Here is a 25,450-nt window from a genome sequence, read left to right as displayed (position 1 = left end):
AAATAACTAAAAGCATTAAAATAAAGTAATAGTGATAAACTAGTTAGTGAATGCATGGCAGTATATAAAACTGGGACTAGGCGTAAAGGATAACCCACCGGGTTGGTCTAGTGGTGAACACATCTTCACAAATCAGCTGATTTGGAAGTCGAGAGTTCCAGCGTTCAAGTCCTAGTAAAGGCAGTTACTTTTATATGGATTTGAATACTAGATCATGGATACTTGTGTTCTTTGGTGGTTGGGTTTCAATTAACCACACGCTCAGACTGTACAAGACTGCATTTAATTTGCACTCATACATATCATCCTCATTCATCCTCTGAAGTAATACCTGAATGGCAATTCCTGGAGGCCAAACAGAAAATAGATTATTATCCATGTAAAATTATTTTTACACGGATTTGAATACTAGATCGTGGATACCGGTGTTCTTTGGTGGTTGGGTTTCAATTAACCACACATCTCAGGAATGGTCGAACTGAGAATGTACAAGACTACACTTCATTTACACTCATACATTATCATCCTCATTCATCCTCTGAAGAATTATCTAAACGGTAGTTACCGGAGGCTAAACAGGAAAAAGAAAGGAAACAGAAAATAGAAAGAAAAGATGTAAAGGATGATGAGATATAAAAATAATGTAACAGTAGTTATGTTTTTTAACTGTTCTACAAATTATAAACCTATGATAAATGTAATTTATAAACCTTAGATGACAAGAAAATAGATTAAACACAAAACTGAAAAAAATAAAAACAGGTAATATAAAAAATATACTAAGTTATAAAAAATTATGAAATAAGTTTAGGTTATATGATACCACTTGCATACACATTTTATAACATGGAGGGGGAAAAATTATGTAGAAATTTAAATCTAATTATTAATTGATTTTTTTAATTTTAAATCAAAATATAATGGACCTTAGATAAAAGCATTAAATACAACTTTGGCTACTGATGTTTAATCTTTACTTCACACCTTTTAATCTTCAAGATACTTGAAAATCAGGTTACTAACTAAGTTGTTTTCATGAGTTGTGGAATCAGCAGGTTGAAAGGTACGCCATTAACCATTTTAACTGAATCTGCTTATATGAGCCTTGTCTATTATCCCCATACAGTCTTGTCCATTATTTATTATTAGTCCTTAAATTGCTGATAAGTTAAGCTAATATTAAACTTTCTTTTAATTGCTAAAAATAAAAGTTTTGACAAAATTAATTATGCTTTGCAATATTTTAGATACTTTTCATGAAGATGCCCGCAGCCGATTTGTAGTTAGTCAGTTAGTCTCTGTTGTTAGTCAGTTATTTGTTAAATGACATCACTGAAAGGAGAAAATAAATAAATTAAAATTATAATCTAACTTTATATAATAAATAAATATAATCTAACCAAACTTAACCTACGATCGCTTCGCTCGCTAGTCAAGGTTAGCGAGCGTAGGTTAAGTTTGGTTAGATTATTTTATAATTTGAGATTTATTACATATATATATATATATATTTATTTATATAAATTTATTATACAGTGCACCTTCAATTTACGCGGGTGCTACGTTCCGGAAAATTTCCGCGTATGAAATGACGTAAATATTATTGCAGTAAAAAAATACTGTACTTTATTTTACTATTTTATTATTACAGTAAAGTTGTATTATTTTAATGATATTTCAGTATAGTGTATGTATAAAAAAGAAAAAAAAGTACTATTTATTTATTTTCTCCTTTCAGTGACGCCATCTAACAATAACTGACTAACAACAGATCGGCTGCGGGCATCTTGAAAAGTACCATATTTTGAATGTTACATAAACCTGAAAGTTATAAAATAGAACAACTGAATTCTGTTTATAAAAATATAGTGCTTTATTGAAATTTATTTAACAGTAATTCAAATTTCATTTAGGTGTGCTCAGATGTAGTTTATCTTTAATAAATTACTAGTAAAACGATTTTTAAATTTAAGTTATGTATATTCTAAAAAATTAAGACCGGTGATTTGACTCATTGTGTAAGCACTGTCATGGTTAATAATTAGTGATCAATAGTCAACTAATAGCATATTTGATCAAAATATATTTAATGGTATAAAACATGTTAACATAAATTTTCACAAATTTTTCTATTGTTTACCAAAAAAATTTGAATTACATAATCTTCCGAATCCAAACTTTCTCAGCTCCCAAATAATAATTTTAAACTTGAACTTACTGGGATAATTAAGGTACGAGGGAGAAATTTTTAATTTTGTTCATGTCAGAATATGATAAATTATGTTTAAAAAAAGTGTAATCAATCAATCATTATTATTAATAAATCAAAATTATTGTAGTATTTTGTTTTTAAATGTTATTGTATATCAAATCCCTCTCATGACCTTTTGAAGGAATGATTTATATATAATTTATCCATTTAAAAAAGAAAAGGATCACTTAATAATACTGCAGGAAATTAATCATAAAAACAGAATTTCCTGAAATCTGTGTCTGTTGTAGCCGAGTATTTTTAGATCCAATTTAGTATTTATTTATTTACTTATTAACTACAAGTTAACGCCCAATTACAGAGCTTATTTTCATTTTATGGTGAAAAATGAATTCTTTCATAGCATGCAAAAATATTTATCCTGATTAGAATTCAAACATACCTTTGAGATGAAAGGTAGTGATACCGCTATTCTTTCATGGAGGTATATTTCTTAGTGTCCATAAATATTCATAAAAATATATATTTATCTGAAAGTTTATACTTTTTTTTTAAATTTACTCAAGTGCCCCAGGCTACCAAGATTATCTTTATACATTTTCTACTCAAAGGTTAATGACATCAATTAGTAATGCTAACACATTCATTCATACACAAACTTATACAAAATATAATACTGGATAAAATATGCTAGATTTAAAAACACAACCTTAATATGCTAATTTAAAAAAGTTATTTTGAACTTGAGAACTCGTTAAAATGTCATACTCTTTTGCTTGGTTGTTATCTTGTATAATAGAATGGAAGAACAGTCAATAAACAACAGAGCCCAATGTTTTTTGTATTTCTCAACATTTTAAGGAACCTGAGTTTGAGAAACTAAGTTATAAAATTGTTTCTTTTTCTCTGTTTAATCAATAATCACAAACATTCTAATCTACAATCATGTACGCATAGATCTTCCATCTAAAGCAAAATATTACTTCTTGGAACCACTTCTAAAAGTGACCATAAGTTTTCATGTAATTCATTACTTGAGAATTTCTGCCTATGAGACCGAGCTTATTAGGCTTTTGTTGTTATTTTTAACAAATAACCAAACTATTTAAAAAATCTTACCTCAATTTATCCAAAATGCAATTAAAAGATTTTCTTTTACATAAACAATGTTACTTAATAGATGAATAGTACTCTATTTTATTTAGATATAATTAATTTTCTGCTTCCTATTCATGTACATAAATGTGTTCAAGTAATTTTCATTAACACTTTCTGAATTATTTTGTAGCCATTTTTTTTTTTTTCATTTAATAACTGCATGTTACCTTAACATTATTTCATGTGTTAATAATATTTTAAATAATAATTAATACTATATGAACATTAATTACATGTATTTTTTTTTAATAATTAATTATGTATTTTATGAGACTGTTCTAATCAAGTGTACTCTAATTTTTATAATGATTTTCCTTTATTCATCTAGGAAAATTTTTGAAAAGTTGACTTTCTCTTAAAAAAAAAAGCCTTGTATTTCCAGTGATTTTTTTGTTGACATGACCATTTTAAATCAAAAAATGTTTTAACTAGAGATTCTGCCTTCAGTATATAATAAAAAGCTATTAAAAATTGTACTTTGATACAAATAAATCTTAAATAAGAAATTGGCAACCAAGTAAGAGTTAGTTAATTGTTTTTAATTATACTGACCTTTGAAAATCAACATTTAAAGAATTTCTCATAAGCAGAAATTCTCAAGTAATGAATTACATGAAAACGTATGGTCACAAGAAGTAATATTTTGCTTTAGATGGAAGATCTATGCATACATGATTGTTGATTAGAATGTTTGTGATTATTGATTAAACAGAGAAAGAGAGACAATTTTATAACTTAGTTTCTCAAACTCAGGGTCCTTAAAATGTTGAGAAATATAAAAAACATTGGGCTCTGTTGCTTATTGACTGTAAGAACAAATCTTAGTACTGAGTAAATCATAAAAATACTTAGCAATTTTTTTTTGTTTTTTTTTTTTTCAGCCACTTGACTGGTTTGATGCAGCTCTCCAAGCAATTATAAAAACTGTAATTTCATTTTGAAAATTTATTGAGATTTCTTTACTGATTCTTGATTGAATTATATGTAAATAGCAAAGATATTATAAGAATATTGTGAGAGATTTACACAAGAGAATTACTATTTTTTTTATAATCATCTACACAATTTCCTTTTCTAAGTAGAAACAATATATGCATTTTCATTGTTTCTTTACAGAAATGTTAATTTGTTGCTTTATGCTATCTGTCCTAGTTTTAAGGCCTGTAATGGATGTGAGCACCTGATATATAAGAGACAATAATTAAATATTTCTGAATTGCTTTTTCTGAAAATAATGTTCATTATAGAGGCAGTCTCTATTGTGCAATTGGAGCAATTGTGATGCCTGATTATCTCCACTTTGATGGGTAGCTTACTTGATATAATAAATTATATTCAACTTGGTGGAAAAGGCAGTGGGAAAGATCTCCACTCATTACTTTCAATGGTAAATCTGGCATAGGATCTTGTTGCTCTTGTAAATGGCTTTACCAATTTTTATTAATGACTTTTGCATTATGTCAGGTCACTTCCAACCCTTGGATATGGCATCTATATAAAAAAAATAATTTTAAATTTTATTAACTAAACTTGTGGAAGTAGTACGTCACTGACTTGAAAACTTGATGCCTGTTATTGAAAAATATCTGCTACTGAAAGATTGAAAATAGTTTAACTTATATGTAATTAATATATTTAAAAAAAGATTAATACAAAAATAAAATTTTCAATTTTACACATTTGTATAATGGATGTAACAAAGTTTACTGTAGAATAATTACCTAAATATGAACAATAATAATTATTTTAACAGTATTACATATATTATACAAGCAAACGAGTTTTTCTTAAGAAAATTGCTTATAATAAATACACAAATTTACTTTTAAATTGTATGTTTAATTTTGTAATCTAAGAATGAACTACATATTAAAATGTTTTGAAAGAAACTATAATGATTATTTATTTTTATTATTATTGTTATTATCATTGAAAAATAGCTATAACACATACTTCATATTTATCTTACCAAAAAAATATGTTATAAAAAAATATGTAAAGTAGTAGTTGTAAAAAAAATAGTATTTTTAAAAGTCATAAAATAATAATAACAGGATGTTATTAAGATTATTTATTTATTTATTTATTTTATTGTTCTAAGATACATTATACACATTATCAAGTGATGAGCATGCATTCATACAAACATGTGCATAGTACAATCATTAAATGAATAATTTGTGTCTTGATTCTATTTTGACTGTAACTATAGATAACATAGTTAATTAAATATCTAATATTAACTGTATTATTAAAATGACAAAATTTAGGTCATTTATTAGTATTTTAATATTTTAAATGATACTATGCTACTAATGTGTAGCTACTGTAACTTATTTGTTTTAATTTATAATCAACTAATATTAACTCAAATATGATTTAAATTATTATCTATTGTAAACTAAATTATTCAAACAGTAATAATCATTCTAAATGGAATATCTTATAATTTTATTATTAAATAAAAGAAAAATATTACTTTTTAAGGAAGCATTCTTAGTAAAAAAATTGAAAGAAACCTTTTAAATAGATATGAAATGAAAATATTTTTTAAAAGTAAGTAAATTCATTTAGTTGATTATATGAGTGTTTAGAAATACATTTACTGTACTAACTTGAATTTTACTTAACTAATTTGAATTTTACTAAAAATATATACCTAGTATGTATCTCACTGCGTATTATGTGTATAATAAAATACATAATATAAACAATTAATTTTTAGTGTGCTAATAAACCAAATAGCTATTAATTATTTTTTAAGTTTGTGAACTGTTATGTACAAAGTATTTTTAAGCCAGAGAGATTTTAGGTGAGTGTAATAGTTACTTAGAGTAATATATCCACAGGTAGTTGATGAACATTCTTTTTTTGTTTATAGGTAACTTATTCAAAACAGATTTCTATATACATTTACTTAAATAACTTCAAGACAAAACATTTTGGAAATTGTTTATTTTCTCATTAATTTTTTTTATCCAGCCCATTGCAACATGATAACACTTTCACTTATTTTTTTGGAACATTTTAGGTTCAAATTCTAATAAGGCTTAAACTTTTTTTCTGGACTTAATGTATTAAATTCCCATGAACAAAAAAAAATAAATTAAATTAAATTCCTGTGCTTATATGGTGAATTTAACACCCCCTCAAAAAAAAATTATTGTAGCTTTGCCAGCAGTAATCCATAAAAATTGTTGTAGAACAAATTTTTATTGGAATGATTGTAAAAACTAAAGTTAGGAAAACAAAAAAGGTAAGTAGGATTAACAAAGGACATTTCCTGCGAAAAGATAGTAAAATAATTACATCCTTTTACAATCTGATAGTTTCAAAACAATCAGATGTCTCAATGAATGTAATCTAATTATGAAGAAAGTGTGAACAGATAAAATGCAACATATTAAGTAACTTTGTTATCTTAATAATTTTTTAGCAGTGATAACCTGTACCCTTATTATTTTTCTTTATGTTTGATAATCGCATACTGCTGAAGTGTTGAATGTAGGCAATGATTGTGTAAATCTAAATATGAACTTAAAATGCGCTGCATCTAGTAATGGTTAAATATGGTTTTACAGAAGGTAATCTTTTGAAGAAGATCTTTTCAACAAAAAAATTTAAAAAATCATATCAAACTTTATGAAGGTTAGTTATTGATGTAGTTTTTGAACTATACCAATTTTTTTGTTTAGGGTATTTTCGTGAGACCAATATGGTTAGTATTGGTCCCTGAAGTATAATATGTAACTTCTTTGTGCAAATAACTTGAACAAAGTAACAAATATATTTTATTATTTATGTGTTTCCATTTAGAACATAAAATCTTTCTAATCTTTCACTTTTATGAACAATTTTCCCAGTTTGTATTTTGTATAACACTATAAAAAAAATGTGAAAGTTACATCTAAGAAATTTAAGCCTGGGATGCAGATTTATCTTAAAAAAAAACCAATGCCATTGATATGTTTTTTTGTAACGAAATTTCCTTTTCTAATATCATCCTGCAACCAAGTAAAAGAAAAATTAAATCTAAAAAATTGAACTTAAATATAATTCTAAACCACAATTATTTAGCAGCTCTTAGGAGGAAAAATGAATTTTTCAGTGGAATAAAACAATTTTTATTTAAAATCCGCTTTAGCCTTTGATAAATATGTTTTTGTCATCACAGATATTGACATGTATATCATTGTTATACATATATAAATCTGTATGAACCTGAGGCTCTTTATAGGATGATTTATATTTAGATAATTAAAAAAAAAAAATATTTATTGGATTTCTGTATAATCCTGTCTAAAATATAATGCCATTTCTTGGGGTGCCTTTGAAAAGTTAGTATCTGTTTTGAAAATATAAGAATGGTCTGATTCAAGCTGGAAGTTCATAATAATAAAAAAAAACAGTGTGTTAATATCAAATTTACATTCAAGAATTATAAAGAAATTCATAAAAAATGTCTAAGGTGTAACATTTTACTGTGTAGTGAGTTTTAGAAATAGTGAAGCATAGCAGCTGTGAAAAAATAGAGGAATTTGAATGGTGAAAATTCATTGCATTGATGAAATTTAAAATTAATAAGTCTTAAGATCTATTCATTTCAAATTGTAGAAGGAAAAGAAAGAAATTGTGGTGGAATATGTAGGAGGTAAAAACTATAAAGGAAAACCAACTTTGGAATATAAAAAATTGAAAATTAATGATGTAGTAAATATGCTGAGGTCAACTAACTTATGACTACAAAAAAAAAATTTGTACATAAGAAATACATTTAAAGACTACATACCCAAACACCAGTCCAGATATTGGATCCAATTTTAAACACTGGTAATGAAATGAAAAAGAATATGCCAGCTATCAGCTGAATAGCACCAACTACAATATATATAATACTGCAAAGGACATGAGATGCCACACATATTCGCGGCCAACACACACACATCAGATCACCACCTGAAATCATTTAGAAAAAAAAATATATATAAACAAAAAATATACTCATACATGAAACAATTTATTTATTCTAGTACAAAAAAGGTAAGATTAATAAAAAGCTGTCTTTTTTAAGGGAGTAGAATTGACAATAATCTTTTATGTATTTTACATAAAATCCAAAACATGTCTATTCTATTTGAGTTTTATGCACTTAAGAGGAAATTACTCTGAAGCTAGAAGACTGTAATTTTTAGAATGTATATATATTTTATGAATATATTACTTTGGTTACAGCAGAGAAAAATCTTAAAATGATGTATTTTTATCCTTAATCCATCAGGAGGAGAAAAAAATCTTCTGTTTATATCCTCTTTTTCTTTCTTTTTCCTGTTTAGCCTCTAGCAATTGCCATTCAGGTATTATTTCGGAGGATGAATGAGGATGATATGTATGAGTGTAAATGAAGTGTAGTCTTGTTCAGTCTCCCTTAACCATTCCTGAGATGTGAGTTAATTGAAACCCAACCACCAAAGAAGCACGATCCACAATCTAGTATTCAAATCCATATAAAAATCCAAAATCTTTACTAGAACTTGATTGCTGGAACTTTTGGCTTCCAAATCAGCTGATTTGGGAGGACGTGTTCACCACTAGACTAACCTGGTGGGTCCTGTTTGTATCCTCTGTTTTTTTGTAACTAAATTCCTTGTCTAATATCATCCTGCCAACTAAGTAAAAGAAATATTAAATCGAAAAACATCATAAAAAAATATTTTATTACATTACTCTGGTTGCAGCAGAAAAAATCTTAAAGTGATGTGTTTTTATCCTTAACTCCATCAGGAGGTGAAAAATATCCTCTGTTTATAAAGAAAAAAACTTCTTAAAATTTGGCTTGCTAATAGTATTTATGTGAAAAGAAACAAAGGAAGGACATATTAAGGTAAAAAGCTAGCATAGTTATTCTGATTTCTTTTAAAATTAAGAGGGTGTTTCACTCAATCAAGTTGGTATTATTTTTTTTTTCTATTGGCAATAAGTAAATAACAAACTATTATACTCTCTTTGAAAGAAATATTATTAAAAAAGTTTCTTTAGTGTGAATCATTCCAAGTGTTTATCATTTTGATTTTTTGTAAATGACTACAATTTGCAAAATTATTTTCTGTATTTTAGTCTGTTTTTGTTTTTCTTTACTTTCCATATTGCCAAAAGTTGTAAATAATTAATCAGATTGAATTTCTGTGGTACATTCTCATATATTCAAATGTTTATTAAATCATTCAATTGCACTTAAAGACATTGAAAACAGTCTAAATTTTAATAATTTATACAATGTATAAAATTATAACAGTTTGCAATGTGGGATATTTGATTTCATGAGTTAAAACAGAATACTCTGAGACAGAAAATGAATTCAGTACTGGAAAAAGATGTATCATAGTAAGATAATTTCAATTGTTGAATAATAATAATTCACTTAATAATGACACTTTTGACTTAATAATTATTATAATGTTGATTTCCATGTTAGCCTTTTTTCCTTTAATTTAATGACTTTGGGTTCGATTCTGGGCAGTCACAACATTTTTCAAATACTCAATCCTAATAACTGTTTTTGGGTGTTAGCATGTTTTTGCTATATTTATAAATAAATATTAATATTTATATGGAAAGAGGAAGATGCATTTCATTTCATAGTAATTTGTCAGTTTTCAGTTTCGTGTTTTGGGAATAGAGTTAAGTTCTGAATTTATTTAAAAGAAATTTTGATGTGAAAACTGCATGATATTAAATTATATAGAAATATGGAGATTATTACAGTTTTGTTCAGGGTTCCAGTTGTTATATTTATTTTGTGTACATGAAGTCTATTCGTAGTATAAAAAAATAAAACTTAATTATTTTGTATTATATAAAGAAAAAAGGTAGAAAAAATAAGTATGAACATCCTTCAATGGGCAACTGAGTAGAAGGTATTGTCAACTTTTCTTTTTTATTTTCAGGTATTGCAAAGAGAAAATTTATTTTTGTTACTGTATAATTTTGCTAAGGGGATAGGGAGCCCTTCAGTGTAGCTTACTGGTGTCTGTCATGGTGTTTCTCTTAGATTACTAGTATCTCTACAGTTGTATCTGTATCTGTTCATGGGTGCATCCTCTAAAGATGTAAGGAATGAATCTCTACTTCAGCTTACTTTTGTTTGGTGGGAAATTGGTTTACAATTTCCAACAGAAGACAGCAAAAAAAAAAAAAAAACAAAAGCTCCTGAAAATTGGGAGAAAAAAGAAATGATGAAGAATCTTACATAACGTTTTGTAGAAAATGCTGTTCATGCGAAACAATTGAAATGGGCTTGCAGAGATTATTCCAATTAATATACAATAAGAATTTTTAGAAGATGACAGGGAAAATATTTTAAATCAGTTTTGAAAAACAGGTAATGTAACAATGCAGAGAAATTTTTTTTAAAATATGAAGGAAATAAGACCAATGTAAACAACATATAAAGCAGACAGCAAGAGTTTGATCAATTTTACTTATAACCTCCTTAAAAACAACTATAAATAAAACTTATTTGGAGGGAATTATTGAAGAACTATACAAGAAGAATGTAAAACAAACAATATGGGACCATATAAATTCATATTTACAGTGAAAGTAACGCACTACTGTAAGACTAGAACTTCTAAAAAATATCTAGGCAGACCTTAATATTACCTTGATTGTAGACATTACAAAAAAAGTATGTAAGAAATTACACTACTGTATATGGTAAGTAGAGCATATCTGAGAATGTATTTAGAATGCTTTAATTAATCATTTATATTCCTAAGATGGATCAAGAACAAAATAAGAAAAATTGAAATTTACAGAGGTCATCCAAATAGTATGAAATACATATATTCCTAATGAAGAAAAGTGTGAATGGAATATAATTAATATGAGAACACATGAGAGGTCGACTAACTAACATTACCCTAATCAGTTTACTCATGAAAAGAAAGAATGTTTGTCACAAAAATCAGATTTATCTTTCTGTTAGGCCAGCATAATTCCTTTTGTTCACCAGAGTTACTTTGAGTTCATTCCTGCTGATAATTCCTATGCTAGTAAACAAAACTTTTAGATAAATCTGAAAGCAAAGAGCTGAAAGTAATTTTTTTTATTTGTAATTTAAGCTAGTTTAGACCTCCGATTTGAACGAAATCCTACGTAGTAATTTAATTTAATTTTTAATTGAGACTCCGTTTCAATTATTTTAAAGATTGTGTTTAATTTAGATTTACCACGATAATGTTGTAGCTTTACATTAAAGTAATATATATTTTTTTACATTGCAATTTTATATTCACTTTTTTGGTGTTAATAGTTTGAAATAATAATAAAGATTTCAGTTAACGTAAGGAAAAAATAACTGCTTTTTATGTTAGATTTTTTTAATAAAAAATAAACATTTCAGATTAAAATGATTGATTTCTTTATATTAAAATTTTATGTATAATATTTCTTTGGTGATATGTTGTAATAGTTTTAAGTAATAAGAATTTTAATCAAACTTAGTACTAGATTGTGGATACTCTTTGGTGGTTGGGTTTAAATCAACCATACATCTCAGGAATAGTTGACCTGAGACTGTACAAGACTACACTTTATTTACATTCTTCATATCATCTTCTGAAGCAATACCTTACGGTGGTTTTGGAGGCTAAACAGAAAAAGAAACCCAAATTAATTTTTACAATTTAATTATATATCAGGCAAGTACTCAGCTCTTCTTTGGAAAACTGTACCTCAAGTCATATTTACAATGTCTTTAAAAAGAAACCCAAATTAATTTTTACAATTTAATTATATATCAGGCAAGTACTCAGCTCTTCTTTGGAAAACTGTAACTCAAGTCATATTTACAATGTCTTTATTTTTTTTTTAGATTATATTTCTTATAGCATGCTGTTAGCCCAGTTTCAGTTTGGCTGTTGTTTTTTTTCTATTTTCAGGGCAACCATTTCTGAGAGAGTTAGTTAAATCCCAAATAACAGATCATATGAAATATGTATATACAAATTTACTAAAAGAAATTATACTTTTATATAAAGCAGTATTATATATTACTTTTATTAAAAAAGAGAAACAAACATACCCTTTTCAGTCATTTGATTGATGTATCTTGTTAAGTTTCACATTTATGCAAACGGATTGATAATGTATCTGCAGTTATAACTGGAGTTTCTTCTGCAAATGAATAGATATATTTGCACTAAAAAATTATTTCATCAGAATTTTTATAAAAAAAAATTACTTACATTTGAATAACTTACTTAAAGTTAAGTTTTGTAAGAATTAATAACAACTAGAAATTTTCAAACAGAAATAAAAACGTCTTTCATGTGGATCTGTACAAAATCACAGTGATGTACAAATATGAAGTATGGATATAATCAGAAATATGAAAGAGAAAGCTTTGAAATTTTGTTTAGGAAAAGAATAAAGAAATAAACAAAAAAATGAGGAATTGCAAGATTTTCAAGAGAGTGAGAGCAGAAAGGACTTTGAGAGTAATAATAAAAAGGAAAAAATTGTGGGTAGGTACTTACTGTTAGAAATTTTCTAAAGCAAAATATTTGGAAGAATTTATAAAGAAATGAGCTAAAATATTTAGGAATGAGAAAAATGGAACTTGGTAGTTTAATACCAATTAAAAGACAGTTTCTCTGAAAAAAGAGTACTATTAATAAGCAATTTTTTTTTTTTAATTGATGTTTAATATTATCTCTTAAATTTATTTTCTAAAAATAAGAAATAAAAAAATGTGGTGTTATATGTGATATTTATTACAATAACTACTATAACACGGCAGAGTGTCTGCTTTTCATGTGAAAAGATCTGGGATCAAATTCCTGCCAGACTTGGCATTTTACACATGTTTAAAAGTAACTAGTTTGAAATCAGCTTGTAGTTACTTTATATATAAATAAATGACTGTGACATGATCATAATTTCCATCAATCTCAATGGTAGGATGTTGGCATTTATACCTTTCTGAGTTCAAATCAAGGTCCAACTTTGCAAATTTTGGATATTTTTATATTACTTTTTATATTACAATATTAACTTCTAATTCTACAAAAACATAACTATAATTGAGGATTAACCTTTGATAAAAAAATAAATAATTATTAAAAACTAGGCTTTCTAATAATTCCAAATATTTTCATTTAAATAATACTTAAGCTATCAGAAACTCAATAGTTTAGCTGGAGGTAGAGCAGAATGGAGACAGACATAGTGCTAGGGACTTACATCAGGGTAGGGTAACCTTATTATAAAGATTAGGTTTTCTACATAAAAGTTGGTTCCTTGTACCATTTTACAAGGTCTTAAATTTGCTTAAGTATTAATATTATTTTTGGGTCCTAGATAAGATCATAAACTGCACCTTTTTACAACATGATGGTTCCACACATGTAGGATGTCTTGGGAGTAATACGAGGGTTATTATTTTTTCAAGGTCCAATCAGTAATGTAATTAAAACCACAGTGAAAATAAAAAAATTTTTATTTGTAACAAGTGCTTACATAGTTACGCTATTTCTCTACACAGTCACCACTCCAATTTAGACATTTGTCGTAGCATGGTACCAACTTTCCAATACCCTCGTCATAGAACGGAGCCGCCTGTGTTTTCAGCCATGTTTCTACGCTGGTCTGCAGCTCGATGTCTGTGCCAAAATGTTGTCCTCCTAGCCAGCGTTTCATGTGAGCAAAGAGGTGAAAATCGGATGGAGCCAAGTCCGGGCTGTATGGTGTGATCAAACACTTCCCAACGAAAACGCTGCAGGAGTTTCTTTGTTACAGCTGCAGTGTGTGGCCGAGCATTATCATGGAGAAAGACAATGCCTGATGACAACATTCCTCTCTATTTATTCTGAATTGTCCTTCGTAGACATTGAAGAGTCACGCAGTATGAGGCTGCAGTGATGGTCTTGCCAAGTTCCATGAATTCCACCAAGAGAACTCCATTCTGGTCCCAGAACACAGTAGCCATACACTTTCTGTTGGGGAAGGTTCGCTTGAACTTCTTTGGTTTACTGGGAAAATAAGAATGCATCCACTGTTTGGATTGTTCTTTTGTTTCTTCAGTTTCAAAATGGACCCATGTCTCGTCTCCTGTGACAATTTTGTTCAAAAAATCTTCTCCTTCATTGTGGTAGTGCTGGAGAAACGTTAGGGAGGCATCCATTCATTGTTTTATGATGGTCGTACAGCATCTTGGGAACCCATCTCACACACAGTTTGTGGTACTGAAGTCTCTCACTCACAATGGTGTAGAGAGCTGACCTTGAAATTTCAGGAAACGAATCACTCAATACAGAAATTGTGAACCGATGATTTTCTCAAATTGCCTCATCCACTCGCTCAACGAGATCATCGGTTGACACTCGCTTCCTAACCTGAGCGCCTGCATCATGAACATCTGTACGTCCTGCTTTAAAATTCCTGCACCATTGTCGCACTTTGCTGTCACTCATTGAAGTTTCACCATACACATTACTTATTTGTCGATGAATTTCAGCTGCATTACACCCCTCAGCCTGAAGAAATCTAATTACTGCACGCACTTCACACTTGGCAGGAGATGCTATTGTTGTAGACATGTTTACGTGCTAGTTGCGTGTTCAGAACTAAACGAAGTGACGCGGTGTGATTGAAGGCCATACTAGAGATGCTGCACAACACATATGCACAAAGGTTCATCCGAGTTTGGCACGGGTTTTTATTTCACGACTGATCGGACCTTGAAAAAAAATAACCCTTGTATTATGCAAATTGAAAAGTGTATAGTAAAGTAAAATCAATGACTAAAGCAGTGTTTAGTAAATTATTTTCCATGGATCACCAAAGTTAAATAACACTGCTTGTAGTAGATGTTTAGCTAATGACCGTAGCAATTGATACCACTTGAAATGCATTAAAAGAAAATAAATAAATGAATAAAAAAATAAAATATATTTGATTTGTAGAATGATGTTGACAAGACAGCTTGTTATTTTACTTTATCACAAGTCTTTGATCTTTATCAAGAAGGTTTTGGGTTTGAATCTCAGTCACGTTTGACATTTCTCATATGCTAAATATATTTTGGTACCATATTTCTTTGAAAAGTTTTTGGCTTTTGCAGTGATTAATCGTTAAAAAATAACTGTAACAAGTGTTTGAAAATGTTATATGTACATTTTCAAACACTCAATTTGATTTAATTGTATTGAATTATCAATACCAATATGGAGAATTATAAAGGTCTGAGTATCATATTGACAGATTAATTTACACAAAATAAATATTTTGCTTAGTTGACAGAAGATTTGAAAAAGTTTCTGTTTATTCATATATAGAAACAAAATACAGTAAAATAAAAGCAGTTATTCATAAATTGTAAAAAAATTATATAGTAATAAGTTATATTTAAAAATATTTGTTAGTTTACTGAATACTTATTCATTACATTGTAATTATATATTTGCGTAGTTAAATAACAAGATAACAGAAAGTAAACAGGAAATTATCAGAAAAGGGTTTTCTGCATATGGCTGTTATTGTTACAGATATATTTAAATTATTTTCTCAAACCAGATGTTTGCTGTATAATTCCTTTGTCAATAGTAATTAGTAAGGCATTGATAATACTGTTTGGATTATATCGTACAATATTAATTAATAAGCTTAAGAAAATTAATTTATTTGTTACAGTTAATACATTGTTAAAATCTCAATTAAATATGACTGTAATGATAAGTCCCCAATTTTTTTTTTGTGAAAGAATTAGGATTTGTAATTTTTATATAAACTTGCAATCTTAGTAAACATACAGAATGTTTTCATTACACTGAGTATTTAAGAAAGCATATTTCTTCAGGGTTATCTATATATGGGCTATGTGAATCAGAAAGAACAGACCCAAGTGGCTATTGTAAGCTAATTTGCATCTGAGATCTCAGGATACAGACAATATTTTTGTAATATCTAATTGTGCCACTTGTTACTTTTCATAGGTAATTAAAGATGTTGTAGCTCTTACAACTTAATGGTTGGTGGTCATTTTTGACATTTTAGGAATAGAAGTCAAATACATTAAATCACGTAAAAAAGATTGAAAGAGAAATAAGCCCAACTAGTTTTTCAGGAATAATTATTGAAGCTTCTTAGCTCCTAAAATGTGTAGATTCATTTTTAAAAATTTAATTACGTATTGGAATGGGAAAGATTAACTGACAATTAAATTTATTGTAATTGTGTATGAGGGGATAATGTTCTAAGAAGTGACTTACAGCCCTGTGGTTAAAAAAAGTAGATAGTGAAGAAAAAGAATATTAATATTTAAAAAATGTGTGAATAACAAACTCCTTAGACAAAGACAAGTTTCATTCATTTAAGAGTTAGTTTATTTGAAAAGATTATTAAAGGACTGTAATCCGTTAATTCAATAACATGAAACTAAAATTTTGTCAGATTCATAAATAGCAATCCTTGAATCACAAACACATGAGATTTATAATTTTATAACATTGGTATTCAATTTCGTTGAGTTGAGTGACGTTACAAAATCTACTGATTCAGGTTGAAATTGATTTCATTAATTTTATAGTAACAAAGGAGATATTTCACACATTTTTACTGCTTGTAACTTATTTAAAAATTTATTAAAATGTAATTAATTTTTTTATTTATTTAAGATTACAACTCCTGAATATGGCCAGTTAGTTCAGTAGTTTGTCTTGTCCATTCCTGGGAAAGTGCCATTAATCATGTTAAAATGACTTACAGGATCTTGACTAATAGGATCTTGCTGTATAGTACTAATTATTTTACCCAAATTACTAAACGATTTACTGCCTGATGATAGTGAAGCTGGAAAGACCGTATACCATCTGCAGGTGCGGCAAGAGGTCACTCAGTTCCGCAGAGGTGCAGTGTACTTGGAGATCACTGAGGCTGAGGTGTGTCATGCTATCTGTAGTTTAGGCAGGGGTAAGGCCACAGGCTTTGATGGAATCTTTGGCGGAGCTTCTTGTTCCCGCAGTTGGGGGTGAGTGTGAGAGTTGTTGCACGTGTATTTAATAAATTGTTGTTTGGAAGATACTTCCCTGTGTGTTGGAAAAAGGGGCTTATGAAATTGTTGTTTAAAGGTGGCGACAAGGATCCTGCTGTTAGTTCGTCGTACAGACCTTTGACGTTACTTCCGGTTATTGGCAAGGTCTTTGAAAAGGTTCTGTATCTACTTATAAATGAGAGATTAACCTTGCAAAGATTGTTGATGGGGAATCAGTACTGGTTTTGTCCCAGAAAGGGTACGGAGGACGCCATACTTCGTGTGATGAGTGTGGTAATAACCAGTAGGGTGGAATAGGTCCTTGGGATTTTCTTGGACACTTCCGGAGCATTGAATAATCTACGGTGGCCTTCTGCTATTTACCAACTCCAAAAAAGAGAATGTACTGTAAGTGAATTGCAAGTTATGCAAAGTTACTTCAGTCATCGGGATGTGCTGCTCCGCGAGGGCGGCCATGAGGTTGGCAAGATGCTGTCTAAGGGATGTCCCCAGAGCAGGGTTTTGGGTCCATTATTGTGGGTGGTGGAGTTTGATTCTTTCCTGCGGCTGAGGTTGCCCAGTAGTTGTTGCATCGTGGCTTATGCTGACAATGGGCTCCTGCTGGTTGAAGGAAGCTCACGGAGGGAGGTTGAGCTCTGAGCCACTCTGGCTTGCCGGATGCTTGAGCTGTGGGGTCATTAATACAAGATGATGTTTAGCCCAGAAAAGACCATGATTTTTTTTTTGTTTTAGTATTACTGTGTTGTTATTGTTCCATGTAATATTGTTATGTTTTGCGTTGTGTGCTGAACTCACTTTTACCTTCTACAGGTAGGTAGTTCAATTCCTTTATTGGTTAGGTATTTTCAGTCTTGCTTAAGACTCTGTGAGCAGTGTGAGATTGTTTTGAGTTCATTAATTAGTATTACACTGATGGGAATGTCACTCATGGCATTCGCATCGGTGGCATCCTGGCCGAGGCAGACTGGAATATGTAAAAAGCCGAGGTTTTGAAGATGACCTCTGGTAAAGCCTATAAGGGTTCTGAACGGAGGGGGTGGCAGAGGGTGTCTTCCCCTACGGGGTCAGGATGTATAGTATTAAAATCACTGTTGCATTTCTAGTTACACTAATATACTTTACACATGTTACAGAAAAAATACATTAAGGATGAATTGTATAAAGAGATTAAGTTATGGCTCTCGTCAATTTCCAATATGTGAATATATGCATTTTTACTTGAAGTTGAAAGAGATTTTCAAATGATTTTTAAATCAATCTTTTATATTTATTTTACTTCCTTTTAGCAACATAGGCTATAAGCCCAGTTACAGCAATTTATGAGAGATGAAGATAGTAGCACGGAAAAATGCCAAGTCTGACCAGAATGCAGAACCCAGGCTGTATTAATGAAAACTTTCTTGAAGTTTTACGTAAAATTATTTAAAAAAACACCGAACTCCATACCAGAGTAGTAGAAACACTCTTTTACATCTGATTGAGATGGTTTATTGTATTGAGTATTTTAATGTACTTGTCGGTTGACAAAGGTGTATGCATTAGGTAACATAACATATATAAATAAGTTGCATGTTTGTGTTGTGCAGTTTGATTTGATGTCAATAAGTGTATTAATAGTAGTGGTCTTTCTTTACTTTATAAGTTTTTTTAGCGATATCTTTTAATTTATCCGGAAGAAACTTTCTACAGACTATCAGTCCTTGTTACAGGACTTTACAAAATAAAGAAAACATTCACAGATTGAATTGATAATCTCATTCTGTTTTTAAAGTCGATTTAAAAATGTTTTTAAAGTTCTGTTTTTAATGCTAAAAACATTTATAATTAATTTGTAATCTGCATTTTATAATACAATTTCATCTTCATGACAAAATGATTATTTAAATATTAAAAATCTGTTTGCAAGCGAAATCGTAAGATCAAATAATGTTACGTAAATATATAGAAAAACATGATGTTTTTTTAGTATCCAAGATTATATTATTAATTTATTATTTTAATTTAATAACTAATGATTTATAACAAAAAAAGTTGATAAGATAAAAAAAATTATAATATATTATAACCAATATTGCATATAAAATTATTATGCAAACACAATTTCATCACGTTATAAAATAAATTCAATTGCCCTTGAATCCAAATGCACACTAACACAGTGTATATATATTTGTGTTTGTGAGTAGATATAGTATCAAATAAATTAATTATTTTTAAATCATTTATTTATTTTTAGCTATGACTAAATTATTGTGAAATTTTATCATTCTTGAAAAGTATGTTTCAAAGGTATGCGCAAAATATTTATTCAGGAATTTATGTAAAGAAGTAATAATATATTTCAATAAAGAAAATTATAAAATGATTCCAATACTATGTAGAAATATAAGTACAATTAAATAATTCTTCATTAATCAGTAATCTACAGTTAAATCATTGAATTGTACAAGTGTATGAGAAATTCAAAATCTATTAAATAAGATTTTTTACTGTGTAACTTTCCAAGAAAATTTTTCAAGAAAAATTGGGAAAAAGAAAAAATGGAAAAAGGAAAGAGGGGAAAGGGAAAAGGGGAGAAAGGGTAAAAGGAAAGGATAAATTTTGTGAAGTTTCGTAATGTTTTATCAAACTTTCAATTGTGTTAATTTAATCTATATATATATATATATGATATTGTGATTGAAGGTGTTAGTTGTAGTAAAAAAAATATTATAAGTTATCACATCAAATCAGTGACAGAATTAAAAAAAAATTGAAAAGTGTGAGTATAGATTGAGAACGAGAAATTTCTAATTTATTTAATTAAACTCATCTACAAAGTAATATTATTTTTGTAAAATAAAGTCTTATAAAGCCAGTTTAATTTAAAATAAATTGTAGGAAGATATTTAAATGATTAGGTTACTTAGCAATAGAAAGGTATTGAGGTCCTTTCTTATAGGTTGAAATATTATGGTATGATGCATGAAAATATTTCTTCCATTTTGTTAAAAGTGGTTGTAATCACTTTGAGAAGGTAGAATAGTGATATCTATTTTTGGCAAAGTTGGCACACTTGTAAAATAAACATATAGAAAAATTAAAATTTTTAGTTTGCTAAATATTGGGCTATATGATTTATATATATTTATGAACATGAAACAATATTTTTACAGCTCATTTTTTATCTCAAAATACGTAGTTACTCTTTGAATGAGCAGTAAGATTTAGCATTGTATTTTGAATAGAATTTGAGTAGACATATAAGTACAATACATTTTTTCTATTGACAGTGATAATGTCACTGTCAATATCAGTCATTGTCATTATATTTTTTATACTGACAAACAATATTATAACATCCCTGACCATATCTAGTAGTAAATTAAGTGCATGTAGTAAAAATGTATTTATTTTCAAATTTAACATTGACCTTGAAACACACATTAACCTTGGACTGATGTAAATATTGTATGAATGTAAAGGTTAATGGGCAATTACATTTTAACAACTGAAATGTCAACATATAAAATGTTAGATACTTTTCTTATCATTTAATTTTATAGTTTTCTTATATCATGTAACGTGCTTGTAATATATATATATTATTTGTTATACATTTATGTTGCCTTAAATTACTGTATTTAAGCAAGTGTTTTTCTGTTGTTACTAGTATAGTAAAATATTACAGTTGAAATGACTCATAGAAGGTGATATCTCACCTGTATTAATATATAATATAATAATACAGTACATCAAATACATCAAAACAATTGTCTGAGCACACAAAATGTAAAGACATTGCATAAGTAAAACTATATTTTATTTGAAAAGATAGAACATGTTAAAGATTATTCTAATAAACATAACTAGCACAATAAAAGTATATAAATTCACAAATTACAGCTGAATTATCATAATTAATTATAATTTGCTTTAAATATATTAACATCTGATTGAATAAAAATAAATTTCTCTAGTAAAGATATTATTAGTTAATAATTAAAAAAACTATTTTTATGATTTGGCTTCTTAATTAATTAATTTTTCAAATTATAGATTACAATTATTTTTTTCTAATCTTTATATTTCCATGGCTAGAGTTCTGATTAAAGATTATGAAATTTATGTTACCCATAAAGTGAAATTTCTGGATTTATTACTAAAATCATCTCTTGAGGCTCCCTCAAAAAGTTAGAATGAATTTTCTCGTTAAAAAATGGGCTGTCGGATCACTGTTTGGTGTCCATTAGTATGAATCATATAGACCAATATTTAAAAAATTAAAACTGTTGACATATCCTTGTGTTTATATAAATATTTAATCTATGATAGAAAGAATAGTTTACTTATTCTTAAAAAAAAATAACAAATTACTTCAGCTTATGAGAAAGGTGCTTATTATGTTGCCATTGTAATTTTTAATAAATTCCCAACTATTTAAATAAACTTTCCATTAATTTATTTAAGATAAAATTAAAGAATTTTATAGAAACAGTATTACCCTTTCAGTGATTTCTTATTTAAATAATACTAATAAAAAAAAAAATTAAATCCTGAACTTTCTGCATCTCTGTTAAATTTGTACATTATTATGTGCTCAAATTGTTTTTATTAATAAAATCACAACCTGAGTTGTGATTTATTTTGTAGTTATATTGTATATTCATGTATTTACCTTATATAATTTCATTTATTTATATTTAAATAATTAATATTGACAGTAATGACATCAATTTTTTATTACTTCCTTGTGCAAAGTAAAGGAAGTATTGTGATCATGAAAAATTTTGGTTTTCAGATTCAGAAATATCCATTTTGACCATCCTGAATCCATTTTGAATAGTTTCTTGAATTGGTACCAATCAAAATAAATATTAATTAATTTTATGTGGATTGGTACATTTGATGTTTTTTTTTAAAGTTAACTATAGAGTGACTGAAAAATAGACCATCATACAGAAGTTCACTAAATGGAATAGTTTAATTATTATAAATTTTTATTTATACAACACGCCAAAAATCTGAAACTTTTGTTAATCAGCAACTCACAATAATACTCATCTATAATATGAGTAATAAAGTGACTTTTACTCTATCCTAATATTGCATGTAAGATTGTTGAATTAATAATTGAATATTTGATGTTAAAAACTAATATTTCAGCAGTTGTGTAACTGTCCACTTTATTAAAGAACTGGAGAATTGTATCTCACTTTCAAATGAAATAAGTTTAAATGAAGTGCAGCAAAAAATGTGTATACGTAATTTAATAGGCATACAAGGAAGTAATGTGGTGTCCAGATCAGATTTTTTTATGATTAATTGTGTATTTTGTGATACTGTTCTGATCAAGGTTTTACTACGGTTTTCCTCGATTCATTTAGGTAAATGTTGGAGCAGTTCTTTTAATTTACTTGGGGACTAGCAATCTATCCGTTCTTGATGCAATCTACATAATATATTATTTATTATGTACCAATCAAAATAAATATTAATTAATTAATTTTATGTGGATTGTTACAATTGTTTTTTTTTTCTAAATGTCAGAAAATGTTTTATTGTGAAAATAATAAATTCATGCAGAATTAAGCATGTTTAAACACGGTGGCTTAATGATCAGAAATACATAAAGGTTATATGAAAAAGTTTGTAATTTTTAAATTGAAAAATTTTATAAACATTTTTTTTATCAAAAGTGAACTTACACTTTTATTAATTTATTTGTGTAAGTATTCATTTTATTATAAATGAAATTTTGCATAAATTAAATAAAGGTAGCATATTTGTTGGATGTTTAATTGTACTTGTTGATACTGATGTGAATTCTATTAAGGGATTGCAATGGATTAAATTAAATCTGAAATAATTACAAATTTATAAAAATACATATGGAAAATATTATAGAAAACATTTTCTAACACCTAACCTACATCTGGATTTTTCAAAACATATGAAAAATTCTAAATCTAAAGAGAATTATCCAAATTATTTGATTACAAATTGAACTTATAAAAATAGAAAATCATATTGGATATTGAAACTGTATTTTAATTTACTGTGAATTAAATGAGAAAATGTTATTTTCATATCTTTAATTTTGTGATGTGTACGATAAAATCAGATTTAAAATTATTTGATTGAATCTTTTGTTACAAAAATATCATTGAGGTAAAATTGATTTTAAGTAATAATATACTCTGTATCATTGTTATTTCATGACGAAAGTTTGGTTTAGTTTTTCCTAAGAATTTTCTGTTTTTCCTTAAGAAAACTAATTTTATAGTTTTTGATTTTAGTTCTGAAATTAGGCTCTCTTCTTTGCACTATACAAGAAATCACAAGTTTCTTTCTTTTGACAGCAGTAGAATTTCATGCAAATAAATAATAAAAATTATATCAATTCTTCTTTTGTAAAAGTGTCCTAGATTTTGATGACAGCTGACTTGCAATCTTTCTCTGTCCTGGGCATCTTTCTTCATTTGCTCATGACTTCTTCTTCTACTTCTTATTCTTCCTCCTTCCATGATAACAATATGATGGTTTCATTTTTTAATAACATACAACAGAGATTATATTACTGCTATCTTAAAACTTCATCATTTTTCATTGCATCTAATGTTAAAATTGTTTGGATTTTGAATGTGGGATGCCATGAAACAGGCAGTGTTGGAAGCAGCTGAGGAGACCATTGGAAAGAGAATAGTGGGAAGGAATATAGAATGGTTTGGTGAGAGTATAGAGAGATGGTATTAAACAAGAATCAGCTTAGAATGGTGATGATCCAGAGGAGTAACAAGACAGAGTAAAGAAAAATTTAAAGAGGCTAGGAGAGCAGCTAATAAAGCGATAAGAAGGAAAAAGAGTGAGTACATGAAAAGTAACTTAGAAAGCATAGAAGAACTCAATAGAGTAAATGAGTCAAGAAGGTTTTACAAAGCTGTTACTGTAATGAATACTGTGGGGATTGGACTAATGTTGTGGAATGTAAGGATAAGGAAGGAAACATAATAGCAGAGGAAAGAAGGTGATGGAAATAGGGCTGAAGTCTTTGAAGAGCTATGCTCCCAGAATGAAAATACTCAGAAAGTAGAAGACTGGATACCAGAGTATCATACAGCTAAAGAAGAAGTGTCAGAGTCCGCCTTTGGAGAGCAGAGGTGTTGAAGAGATTGAAAAACAGAAAGGCAGCTGGTGAGGATTCAGTGATGGCAGAAATGTGGAAGTACAGAGTAGAGGAACTGGCAAGGTGGATTCACAGACTGATTCTGATTTGGAGAGAGGATGCCAAGAGGCTGGAGGAAAGGATTGGTGTGCCCTATGTACAAGAAAGGTGACAAGTTGACTTGCAGCAATTACTGGGGATCACTTTGTTATATGTAGCCAACAAAGTCTTCTCTAGAGTACTGACAAATAGATTAAGCACTTTGGTGGAAGGAATAGCTGGAGAATACCAGTGTGGATTTACACCTGATAGAGGTACCATATATCAAATATTTGTGCTACGGCAGACTATGAAGAAATTTTGTGAACAAGGTAAGGTATAAGTTCATATTTGTTTATTTATTGACTTTAGATAAGCCTTTGATAGGCTGAGTAAAGTTAAAGTATTAAATGCTCTAAAGAGTTACGGTATTCCCAAAAAATTGGTGAAGCTGGTGAGAATGACCATGTCCTGTAGCATAGGTGTGGCATTGAGTAATGGAAGAATGGTAGAGAGTTTGACATAGCAAAGGAAGTCAGCCATGTGGATGTGCTCTCAGCCATGTTCTTTAACCTAACGGTCCAAAAGGCAGTGGAGAGCATTGATATGAGAGGAAATATCATAAACAAAATGGTTCAAGTACAGGTGTATGTGGATGATGTTGTCCAGGTAGTGAGAAACAAAGGAACCTTGAAGCAGATGTTTGTACAAATAGAGAAGGTGACAAAAAAAGATTGGACTGGAAATAAACAATGGAAAAACCAAATATCTGAAGATGAACAGTGCAAGAGCAGGAGGACAGGGAAATGAAATGCAAATTGGGCATACCTTTGAAAATGACAGAAAT

At 28.5% G+C, this 25,450-nt stretch overlaps 1 protein-coding gene across 4 annotated transcripts in view; it reads right to left on the bottom strand.

Moving 5' to 3' along the window:
* The window catches only part of LOC142329334 (uncharacterized), a 76,899-nt gene that overhangs the window by 26,756 nt on the left and 24,693 nt on the right, over positions 1–25,450 (bottom strand). For 3 of the 4 annotated variants that reach the window (XM_075373820.1, XM_075373819.1, XM_075373823.1), the window contains 2 exons: positions 12,453–12,544; positions 8,160–8,326 (listed from right to left, as the gene is read on the bottom strand). In XM_075373820.1, coding sequence (XP_075229935.1) covers positions 8,160–8,326; positions 12,453–12,465 — 180 coding nt within the window. In that variant the 5' untranslated portion in view covers positions 12,466–12,544. The remainder of the gene's footprint in view (positions 1–8,159; positions 8,327–12,452; positions 12,545–25,450) is intronic. The other variant, XM_075373821.1, reaches the window with a different exon arrangement.

This window comes from Lycorma delicatula, chromosome 8, assembly GCF_047948215.1.
Source record: "Lycorma delicatula isolate Av1 chromosome 8, ASM4794821v1, whole genome shotgun sequence".
NCBI classification, from domain to species: domain Eukaryota; kingdom Metazoa; phylum Arthropoda; class Insecta; order Hemiptera; family Fulgoridae; genus Lycorma; species Lycorma delicatula.
The sequence above is the reverse complement of the archived record's forward strand: the minus strand, read 5'-3'. Positions and strand labels throughout refer to the sequence as shown.